This window comes from Stomoxys calcitrans, chromosome 5 (assembly GCF_963082655.1).
Source record: "Stomoxys calcitrans chromosome 5, idStoCalc2.1, whole genome shotgun sequence".
NCBI classification, from domain to species: Eukaryota; Metazoa; Arthropoda; class Insecta; order Diptera; family Muscidae; genus Stomoxys; species Stomoxys calcitrans.
In genome coordinates this window covers 109332356-109344561 of record NC_081556.1, presented here as the reverse complement: position 1 = coordinate 109344561, position 12206 = coordinate 109332356, and the positions used below count along the sequence as shown (strand labels likewise).

The 12206-nt window shown below is 40.9% G+C and overlaps 1 protein-coding gene across 1 annotated transcript; it reads right to left on the bottom strand.

Moving 5' to 3' along the window:
* Positions 1 to 6443: 6443 nt before the first annotated feature.
* On the bottom strand, positions 6444 to 10748 carry LOC106096306 (DE-cadherin; the record flags this gene model as incomplete). The annotated part of the gene is given in 1 exon segment (XM_059369312.1): positions 6444 to 10748. A coding segment is annotated over 1 exon segment (3903 nt), but the record flags the coding sequence as incomplete, so codon positions are not given.
* Between the last annotated feature and the right edge of the window lie 1458 nt (positions 10749 to 12206).

The following is a 12206-nucleotide window of genomic DNA, read 5'->3' as shown; positions in this document are numbered from 1 at the left end:
GTCAAAGTCCAATTCCGTAAAGGTCGTCCAAAAACGACCGTTCTACCAGAGAACATTGACGACGTGCGTGAATTTTTTAATGCAAGATCGGCATGTAACGTACCGTGAGCTAGAGGCCTTATTGAGCATTTCTTCCACCAGCATACATTTGATATTGTATGAACACCTTGCTGTAAAAAAGTTTTATTCTCGTTTATCGCCCAAAACAAGGCTCGTGCCAATTAAAGCGATGAAATAATGAAAAAAATCTATCGCGGTGCTTCAAAATACTTTCGTTAGATCGTCACAGGTTGCGAATCGTGGACCAATCGACCATGTGGGTCTTCCAAAACGTGTCAAATCCAACGAAATTTGTCCATGCGAGAAGCACTTCGAAACAAATGGTTGCCTGTTGGCGTGGGATAGAACCGAAAAAAATAGTTAAATATATGCTGGATACTTTGAAAAACAATAAAGCCATTTTTGATGAAACTTATTTAGCAGCCCTCATATTTTACTTTCCCCAAAAATTAAGAAAAACAAAAGAATCAATTGAAACCTAAAAACGCGTTTGAACACTATTGATAACTAAACATCGGCACGTTATATTTAAGTGAACAAACGGTTATTCAATATTTCAAAATTAATGCCTCCCCAGAGAGCAAATGTCACAGCAAACACAGCTACTGGCTTACAACCAGACTACAGCAACAACTACTAGACTTTGAGATTACATTTACTATGTAGCTATGGTTAGCTGTCATTTGGAAAGAATTTTGAGAACACACGCAGGCAGACAGACAGCTCTTTTCATTACATTGAATATTTTGAGAGCAAGTATTCCAACTTACCGTTCAGTTTGAGTGTTATTGTTATGTTTTTGTATTATTGATGAGTACGCACACACGCACACTTGTACCAGATAGCTTTAGTGTTGCCAAAAGAAATCATTTTTCAAGGCAAACAAAAACAGACAGAACTATATGCTGAGTATAAACAAGTGAGTAGGGACTTAAGTCGAGTAAACTAGACTTCTTATAACTAAATGAAGTCATTGAATGGCAATTTTGGGGTATCTTTACATAAATCTTAATGGGTTTTCGCAGATTTTCCTAAAGATCGGGACATCGATACAATCGGTAAAGACGATCAGCCAGTTGTTGAAAGTACAACAGAACACTACATCCAAAATTTAAGCCAAATCTGTCAAAAAATTGCTATTTTTAGAGGCTCAAGAAGTCAAATCGGGAGATCTGTTTATATGGGCTCAGTTGTTGAAAGTCATAACGGAACATTACATGCGAAATTTCAGCCAAATCGAACAAAATTGCGGCTTGTAAGGGCTCAAGAAGTCAAATCGTCAGTCAGGTTATAGACCGATTCAAACCCTACTTGGCTCAGTTGTTGAAAGTCATAACAGAATAGTACATGCAAAATTTCTGCCAAATCGGATTAAAATTGCGGCTTCCAGGGGCTGAAGAAGTCAAATCAGGAGATCGGTTTATATGGGAGCTATATCCAAATTTGAACCGATACGGCCCATTTGTAATCTCCAGTGACCTACATCAATATTTAGTATATGTGCAAAATTTCAAGCGCGTTCGACCGCTATCATGATTTCGACTGACGGATGGACATGGCTCGATCAACTTAGAACGTCGAGACGAACTACACGAATATTTCGAGGTATTAAAAACTGGTGGTCAGTATGAATTTTCAACTTTCAAGCGAGCGTCATTCTGTGTTGCCACACGTGAAGTAGTGTTTTTGGTCGTCAAAGTTAAGAATTGCTTAACTTTTGCGAGTTGCTTTTTAACATTTGTTTGCAGAGTTGTCCACTATCCGCAACCTGTGGATGCGCCCAGTAACTCTTAGTTGAGCTTCTCGAGATGACCATGAACACCACACAAATCAGAACTCGGAGTTCCAATCCGTGTGGTGTTCATAGTCGTCCCGTGCCGGGAACCGCACTCTTCATTGAAAGTGGGTAATACAACAGCAAGGAAGGACGGCAAAGATCCTGGCGGATAGAGGATTACCGCTCATATACATCAGGTTGGATCTTCATGAACTGAAGGGAGAGGTTAAGCATATCGGACAGGCCTAAATAACATTCAAGAGGTAGCGGCAGCCATCCACTGTGAATGTCTTTCTTACATGTTGTGCCCCGCCCTAAGCCCCTAGTGGAATTCACTTCCCTCGGTAAACTAAAGTATGTATTTCTATCTTACAATTGCGCCTATACAAGTTAGGTAGGATGCCTTATTTCGAAATTCGATCTTTATGCAGCAATAATTGCAATTAGAAATTTGATTACTACACAGCACCAAACCAATTGAGAATGTTTGGCAACACTGGTTAAACTCATAAATTCCTAGTGTCAATTGATAGACATAAAGCTCTCACCATTACTGCCATGGCTACATGTAAAGTCTTCCATGTGAAAAGATCACACGCTAACTATCTGTTGTATATTACAACGCCTGCCTCCACCATATTAGTGGAGTGGAGGCAGGCGTTCAGACATTTCTATGTATACTGGTGTCAGAAATTCTAGTAACCTATGTACACATCGAAACTATTCTTTTGTACAATAATTTATTGATCGCCTTTAAAGTGTTTTAATTTTTTCTTTATGATTTTTCTTAAATTTGTGACATCATTGATGTTCATCTATCCAATTGTTTTTGCCACACTAAGTGGCAACAACCAGAAGGCAATTAAAGAGTCTCTATGGTATGTATAAATTCCGGTGGGGCAAACATTTAGACAAAAACCAGTGAAGAAAGGTGAAAGTCGGGCGGTGCCTACTTTATAATACCTTGTAGGGCCTGGCGACTTAAGGAAGTCCAAACTTCTTTTCGTCCAAATGATTTTCGGCTCAGACACAATTTTCCTAATGGCCTCCGACGAATGCATATCAGTGACAACCTCCACGTTGTCCGTTGAAGAATTTCCCGGGAAATGTGTATCAACGAGTAGTTCGAGTGTTTCCTCACTAGACGTTGTCCATACATTCATATACCCCACCGTAATAGGTTTCGAGGACACAATCTTTCTTAGCCTAGAGGCCTCAGATGTATCCTCCACAAATCTGCAGAATTCTACCCTGATTTTGTTCTGGGCCTTTCTAAGCTCGCCCTTATATTTTCTTAGCTCAACCTAATAGATGCCCTAATCGTGTGGTTCTCTTGTGGCTTTTGCTCTGTTGAAGAGTTTTCTGCAGTCCTTCCTTATACCAACCATCTCTGGGTCCACCATGGCGGTCGCTGTTTGCCCCTTGGCTTGACACTAGGGCATGCTGACACAAGCGAGTCATTCAGGGCTTCCGTAATCCGCATGACAACTATGTCCATATCCTCCGCAGTTTCCACTTCCTTTGTGCCAAAATTTATCCCAATTTATCTGTTTAGTCGAGAGACCACTACTCCAGTATTCTGTCCAAGTCTAAAACTAATATAACGATGATCAGAGAAGCTGTGGTCATCCAACACTTCCCAGTCGCATATTCTTCCACTTATATCTTCCGATACAAAGGTAATATCTAGTATCTCCTGCCTGTTCCTGGTAATAGAGGATGTTGTTGTAGCAGTGTGTTGTATACTGAGGCGGCAGCCATTGCCGATGAAGGCTTTCATCGGGTCAATCCGGTACGTACAACCGGCTGCCATGGGATTGAACATATCTGGTGTTTTGCATTAGCATCACTTCCTACAATGAGGCTTTTCTGCCCTACAGAAGCAGCTTCAACCAGCGTTTTAAAGTTTGAAGGCGGCATCTCTGAATCGTGTTCCGTATACAGGGAACCCAGCCAGTAATTGACTTGTTTATTTCAAGTCTGGTTACTACTAAATCTTCAGTGCTTAGCGACAGACGAAGAAAAAAATTTAGACTACCCTTTGCAAGAATACAGGTTCTGTGTCTCCCATTCCCCTTACCCTTGAGTAGTTTTGATTCCGGAATTCTTAGCCCACGTTCCATTCCTCCACACACCCTGGATAAGAACCACGTCAAATCCCTCAGCCATCAGGAGAACTTTTAGTGCCGCTGAAGCGGCCTTACAATGGTGGAAATTTATCTATAGAGACCGGACCATACTCAGGACTCAGAACTTCCACCACTGTTGTGTTAGCCTCGTCTTCTGACTCCACCAGGAGTTCACCTTCACAAGATTCGTTAGAATTTCGTCATGATGAGCTGTGGAACCACTCTTCCTCAGGACACTGTGCACTTGCGTTGTGGACGATTCTCCTGCGATTATTCGCTAACTGCTGCTGTCGAAGTACTTTCTGAGTTCCGTGCTTCCCCGCTGGCGCGCACTTTGAGCCCAGTCCAATTTGTGACCCACCCACACAGGGCTAGTCGGGACCCGTTTCGATGGCGGGGGATTTTCAGTCTCCTACAATCCGTCAGACTTTAGCGACCGGGTCGATAGTTCTTCAGGCAAGTCTCCCGATTCCCCAACCCCACCGCTTCTAGAGACCTTTAGTTTCAACTTGTTGAATCCGTGGACAAAATTATAATAAATTTTTTTACCAGCTTTAGAAGGGGAAAACCACCATGCTGAAAATTTATTCTGATGTTCTCGCCAGGATTTGAAACCAGGCGTTCAGCGTCATAGGTGAATATACTAACCTCTGCGCTACGGTGTTTTCCACCATTGTTCTTATGTTGAGAGAGCACACTAAAGTTAAATGATCTTTATACGTTAATTGCACTCAGTGAGAAGAGTATTGTAAAAGCTTTTATCCATCAGCAAGAAAATCACTCAACCGTTTGTATGTTATGCTCTGTGAGAAATGTGTTTGAGTCATTTTATTTTGGTTTCGTTTGTTTTACATGAAGAGTATTGAGAACAACTATGGTGGAGGGAAAACAGAGCTTTCACTCACTGAGATTTGTTTGCTTGCTTTGCTTTGTGTAGTTAAAGAGCTTTGGGGGTTATAAAAGGCGTGTGCTCGCTAGTTTGTTTGGCCAGTTCAGCCAGTCAGTCGGCGTCTCACCTAGTTGAGGTAGGAAGTAAACTAGCATTAGTTAGACCACTAGATCAGACGGTGCGGTTGCTTCAATTGCCTTTTGTTCAGACAGGTATTTTGCATTGCAGCTAGATACAGTACATAGTGTCGGTTGTATATGGTAATTCTAAACTGGCCTACTCAGTATTACTACCGATTGGCAGTAATTTATAGAAGCTTTTCTATTGTATTTTACTCTTATCGGACGAAATAAATGCCGACACTTGAATTTAATGAGAATATGGTCTTCGTTTCCATCCGAAAGGCATTATAGTGGACTATTTGGGTAGAAGCGGGAATCCGTTCCTCTTACAAGGTGTTTTCCACCGTAGACAAAATTAAAACACAATATTTTTTTAGTTTTTTTTTTTGGAAATTTTAAAAATTTTATTTTATTGTTTTTTTTTTTTTAATTTCTGGGAGTTTTTATGTTTGTTTTTGTTTTTATTTTTAATTGGCATGTAAAAATAAAACTAATATTAAATTAATATATATATATATATAGTAATATATGTATATGCGATATAGATCCATCGATACATATCTATGCTTAGATATATTTATAGATAAGTATAGCTAAATTCTTTTGTTTTCTTGTTAAATTTTTGTTGTTTAAAGATCTATGTATTGTAGTATAGGTGATTAACTTAAAAACTAAAAAAAATTTAAATAAAAAACACTAGGAAAATTTACAGATTTAGTTTCGGGCATATAAACTATATAAAGTACATTTAATATTCGCTTTGTTTGTTATTTTTGCCAGCTCATTTCATGTTTAAAGGAAACTTGTTATATATAAAAGAAATTCATGAGAACCTCTGTTGAGTTACACGTTGCTCTTTTCTAGGAGAATGAGTTAGCACATCGATTTGTTTTAACTTTACCATAATGGTAAAATTGTATTTTACTGTCATAAGGGGAGGGCTATTTTTCATATTATAAATATGGTTTTAAATAATAAACAAGTTGTTCTTGTTTGTTCTTCTCTTTTTCGTTTTTTTTTTTTTGTTTTTCACATTTAATTCATTTGTTTATAAATGCTTTGTGGGGGTTTTATATAGTTAGTTATAGTTAAAAAAAAAAGACAAAAAAAAATATTTTTTTGTTTCTTTAAGTGGCTAATGTTGCTTCGTTCCATATTTTGCCAAAAAATATAGTCAACAATAATTAACTTTGTTTGAGTTTTCGTTTCTTTTCTCATATACACACACACACACACAGACACGGACATTGAACAACGAAACAAATGCTTTTAAATTAAATTTAATTTCATTTTTTTTTAAATTATAATAAAAAAAAAAACACTTTTCTGTGATTGTGTGTATTTGTTAATAAAAAAAAACGAAAAAGATCAATAATTTTAGAAATACACTTAAATAATTAATTTAAATTATGATAAAAAATAATCGCTATTTATTCACATTTTTTATTATACTCTGTTGGGTAAGCAAGAGGTATATGGAGCAAAGCTCCCACTCCAAATAAGTCTTTTTGTGGAAAATAAATTTAAATTACAATGCTCTCTGTACTTTCTTGTGGATATGTCTGTCTGTCTGTCCCCTAATTTGAAGCTGGCCATATATGACTATACAGAATGAGTACCTCGTTTAATTTTTGTTTCTTTTTGTTTTTGTTTTCGCTATCTGTTTTGGATTTTGTTGGAAGATCAATCAATTTTAATTAGCTGTCTGGCTGTCTGTCTGTCCATCGCTATTGAATTTCTATCTAACTGGTGGTGGTGTGTTTTGTCTTTTCATTTCTTTACATTACTCGTTTCGTTTCGTTTCGTTATCGTTCTCTCTTATTCTTCCTAGTTATTATTATGCTTAAATCATTAGACAATGCTTCTGCTTAGATACGCCATCCTTGATCATCATCCACATTGGAGTCCGTATCCGAGGGCTCCTCACCATACATGTCCGCCAATTTGCGGAAGCGCGGGCCAAAGTTCGATAGATAATCGAAATTGAGATCACCATCATCAGTGCAGGAGGCCAAACTTGAGAGCGAGCCATCCGAATTGCCATCACCCTCATAGGCATAGTGTCGTACATCATCGATGGGGAAGGAGGTTATCTCGCGGTCGCAATTCTCCTTCTTATCACCCAGGAAACCACCAATGTCGGGTATTTCCTGGGGATTGGGCGGCATTGCATGTAGCGTATGGGGATCTTTGTATAGGGTCTCCCCATAATAGGGTTGCGTGGTGCGCAACACATTGAGATCATAGTCGGTATCACGTTCGCCGCCTCCCTCATCTTCGTAATTGATGATGGTCTCTCGTATATCATCGATATCCTTTTCATGCCAACCATTCTTTTGCTTCTTCTGCACCACCACCGCCAGCAGTATAATCAGCAGCAACAATATGCACGATATAATGGCTATTAGGAAATTGCGATTGATGCCCAAACTCACCGCTACCGCTACTGCCCTTTGGCAGCCCGAGTCCACATTGCGTGATATCGCTGGCGAACCCAAATTGTACGTGTGCTCATTTATGGTCAAGTTTTTAATGCAACCAAAGAAGCCTTGCTGACCCGGCACATAGGTCCAGTTCAGTTGGTGGCCCAGATTGACCAAATCCACCGGAGTGCCACCCAACTGCAGGGGTGAATTAACATTCAAGAACTCATTGGGACCTTGGGGTGCCCCCAAACTCATGCAAGTCGACAGACGACAATTGTCCACAGTCATTTCTATGCTGGACTTTTGCAGCACAATATCCAATTGGTAAGACTTGCCTGCCTGCAATTGTATATGGCGATGATCGATGCGTATGGTGCCCGATCCATAGTCCACCGTCAGCACTGGGAAACCTTTGACCAATTCCAAAGCCAAAAAGTCCGACAAAGGCAATAGGTGGTTGTAGTTGATGGGTCCCAAGTACATGATCAAACCATGATCTGTCTGCGGTGCTATTTCCAAGCTGATTCTGGTATTATCACATGCTGCTATGGGTTCATAAAAGGCATAGCCATTGCCATAGAAACCCACCGACACCAGTTCGCAATGGGGTCCCGTAAAACCATCTATGCAATCGCACGCATCATCCTCGCCCACTTTGGGAGTGCCACCATTCAAACAGTAGGGACGAGTCTTGACCTCGCACACGCACTGGGCTTCTATGAAGGCATTGACGCCCACAAATGAGGTAGTATTCGAGTAGATCATATAGGGAACCGCTGACTTGTGCAGGGTATTGGTGCAGGAATTCTCGCACTTGTATTTCTCAATCAGGCACTCATCGATGTTGACCATTAGAATTTGCACATCCAATTCATTCTCCAGTTCCATTTGATGCTGGGCCACAATGCCATTCAATTTCTCTGGGGCATAATAGGGGGAGCCATGGGCCGAGTAGCGCACATCCAAGCTATTGTTGGCATTTTGCAAGACCGTAAAAACATCCACATTCTCCACTGAGGTATTGAACAGTCTAGCCAAATAGAATTGCAGGCGATCCTTCAAAGATAGGACAGCATCACCCTGGGCATATCGTGGTACACTGATAAAATCTTCTTTGGTCAGATTATAAAAGCGAATGCTGCCACTTTTGTCCACTGCTTCTTCGGGTAGTTCGCGCACAGTTACAGTGACATCAGCATCCACCGAATGGCGTGGTATAAAGGCAGACTCCTCCGTTACAGTAAATTGCAGCTCATAGGTGCCCTCGGGGGTACCTTCCAAATAGGTAATCATACCCGAACTGGGATTCAAACGGAAATGATCGTGTGGTATGCCCTGGGCCCATTGGAATTGCTTGTCATCCAAATCCCAATCATCCAAATCGTCTACGAACACCCTGCCAATCTCGGTGTCGGGCGCCTCTCCCTTATAATTATAGAAGGTTATGCGCGATGAACCCTCCGACATGGCATTGTCATTGACATCGCCTATAATCAAATGCAAAATGCTCACTTGGCTCATCTTGGGCTGGCCCGAATCACTTATGCGTATGGGTATGAAGTACTCCTTCTGCTGTTCCCGATCAAACTGCACATTGGCAAACAGATAGTCATTGTCAATGCTGAACTTATTCTTGATGTCCTCGGAGGCCTCCGAATCAATGCCATAGGTGTAGGGTGGTCCATTTTGGGGCTCATCGTAATCGTTAGCCTGCAACTGCACCACTTGGCCGGGATTGCGATTCTCTTGCCATACCACTGGCATTTTGTTGATCAAAAAGGGGGCATTGTCATTGATGTCCTGAAGATTTATGGTAACGGGGGCCACAGACTTAAGGCCGGTGCCATCCTCATCCACCGCGGCAATAAGAACCTGCCACGACTTATGGCCATGGGGCAGATCACGATCTAAGGGCTGTATAAGCTTCAGGCAGCCATTGTCATCAATGCTCAGCATTTTCTTATGATCATCCTTTACCACAAAGTATTTTATGTGTTGGTCGGCATTGCGATCCTTGATGTCGGGATCATAGGCTTCAACGTTCAAAATACAATTCTCGAATATTTGCTCCTCCCTTATGGTAATGGAATAGTTCTCCTTGAAGAGTGGTGGATTATCGTTGACATCTTCGATTTTAATGATAACTGTGGCATAGTCATCGAAAATGCCATCAAAAGCCCTAATCTTCAGCATGTACTCGGTGATGTTTTCATAATCCAAACGAGAGTTGACCGTAATTTTGCCCGTCTGCTCTTCTATCTTAAAGGCATTGCCGACATTGCCGCTCTCAATGGTGTATTTGATTTGAGAGGCATTATCCTCATCTACGGCGGTGACTTCAATGACAATGAAATTTATGTTGGCATCTTCGGGCAATTTATCGGCCACATATTCGGGCATTTGGAAATGGGGCTTGTGGTCATTCTTATCGGCTATCTCAATGCGGAAAACTTGCTGGCCTCGGTTGGGTTCGCCATTCTTAATCAGACTAGAGGGTGAATTGTCACTGGCTATAACCTTGACATTGTAAAAATCACGTTCCTCACGATCAAAGGTGGTCAGTGCGGTAATGTTACCCGTCTGTGGGTCAATGGAAAAAATGTCCCCATTATCGGCCAATTCGAAGGAGACAATGTTATTGGCCTCAGTACCATCCATGTCGAAGGCACGCACCTGCATAACCGGTGTGCCGGCAGGTTCATTCTCCAAAATGGTGCCCGCCTTGACCTCCGTAAAATAGGGTATATTGTCATTGACATCTTCAACACGTATCTTTAGCACATGCTCGGCCACCAAATCAAAGGTATTGCGGGCACTCATTGTCAGCGTGTAATCGGTAACCGATTCATAGTCCAACGATTTGCCCAAACTAATGGACACAGTGTTATCGATTTGATTGAAGACAAACGTCTTCTTGCTATTCGTTTGCTCCGTTCTACCGGTGATCAACTCGAATATCACCTCCGGCTTGTTGGGCACATTCGACACCGCCTTGAGGGTGACTATAGGCGTGGAATAATCATTAAAGTTCTCCTTCAGATAGATCACATCATCGCCGAGTTCTATGAACTGTGGTGGTTTCTTCGATGATTCGACAACACGTATGCGCACCTCAATTTGGGCATCCTGAGGTGGATCTGGCACTATGTTGTAAGCCCTAACTGTTATGGTGTAATACTGACCCGGCTTCTTATCGATGGGCCGTGTTAGAGATACAATACCGGCCGCTTTATCGATTTTGAAGTAGCTGTGATCGCGTTCATGAAGAATTTCGTACTCGATAATACTGTTGTTGCCATCGTCCAAATCACTGGCTGAAATACGCATTACAACTGCATTGGGCTGAAATGAAAGAAGGGGAAAGAAAGCTACAACTGTTAGGCATGGTTGAAATTATTAACAGAAAGTTTGCTATTTTAAAGGATGTCATATATTGCAAGTTTTGGAAAAAATGTGTTGTGCAAAATTTCATGAAAATCTAATTTTGAAAAAAATTTTGGTAAAAATATAATTTTGCGAAAATTTTAGGTTTAGGTAAACATGTCAGTCTCAAATTAAACAAATCATAGCACCTAATGGGAATCGAACCCCCAAACCGAGCCAATAACTCATAATCAAATCAGCTTTTAGAATACTTTTACTTGACCAAACAAGTAACAAATACAGCAGACCGTTTACTTTAGTTCTCATCAGGATTTGAACCCAGGCTAGCACCAACATAGCCAGACATGCTAACTTGTTACCTTTTTTATGAGTATACCGAATGAATAATAAGAATGTATAAAAAAAATGAAGAAAATATGGAGTCCGGTTGAACGAGAAAGAGCTATTAGCATAGAGTTTCGGGAATGTACGGAGAAGCAAGTGCCTGAAAAATATCCAGATAGACCTAGGTGTTAATCTACAATCGCATGCCTCCCCTGCTATTGCAGGGCATAACAATTGCTCGATCATTTCCAATACTTTTCCACAAAAGTCAGCCTTCGGAGACATTATGGCCAGTCATGCTTCTTAAGCCAGAGGCTATGTTTTATTGTCTCCTCTCAGAAGCCATGGGGCACAGACTCAAATGAAGGGTATTTGGGAGTAGTGTGCAATTCTGTCATACAAATTTGATTTCAAGTGTCTAGAGGACAACCCCTCTTGACAATTCCCCAAAAGGGAAATGTAGCCCTATCAGTACAATAAGAATTTGCGTGATTTAAGGCAATTTTTGTTTGTAATCCCAGCATAGACTGACAGACTTTCTCTTGATTCGAAGACGCTCCATGCATCCATCGACAAGTTTCGAGCTCACATGATCTAAAAATCTTTGCAAAGTTTGTAATAACGACAACAAAACGTCCTCCTCAGCAGTGGATGTGAAGCCAAAACACAAAGTTGCGGACCCTCCCCCTTCCCTAATTTTCAGAAACGCCAGATCTCAGGGATGGGTTGTGCGATTTAAGCGAAATTTTGTGTGCTCTCTTATAGTAACCCAAAAACAAAAATTTGGTAACCAAATTTCGGGGCCCCCCACCCACAAAAAAATTACCGAATATATATACACCATTAACGACAATATGGGACTCAAATGAAAGGTATTTAAGATTAGAAAGTGTATCTGATATCCAATTGTTGGATCAAATGCGTGGGGGACCACCCTAACCCCCAAAACACCCCTAAATCTGACATATTTACCCACCATGGCAATATGGGACTCAAATTAAAGGTATTTCCGACTAGAATACGAATCAAGTATCCAAATGTGGTAACAAGTTTCTGCGGTTACACCCCCTCCCTAAAACACCCCCAAACAGTACT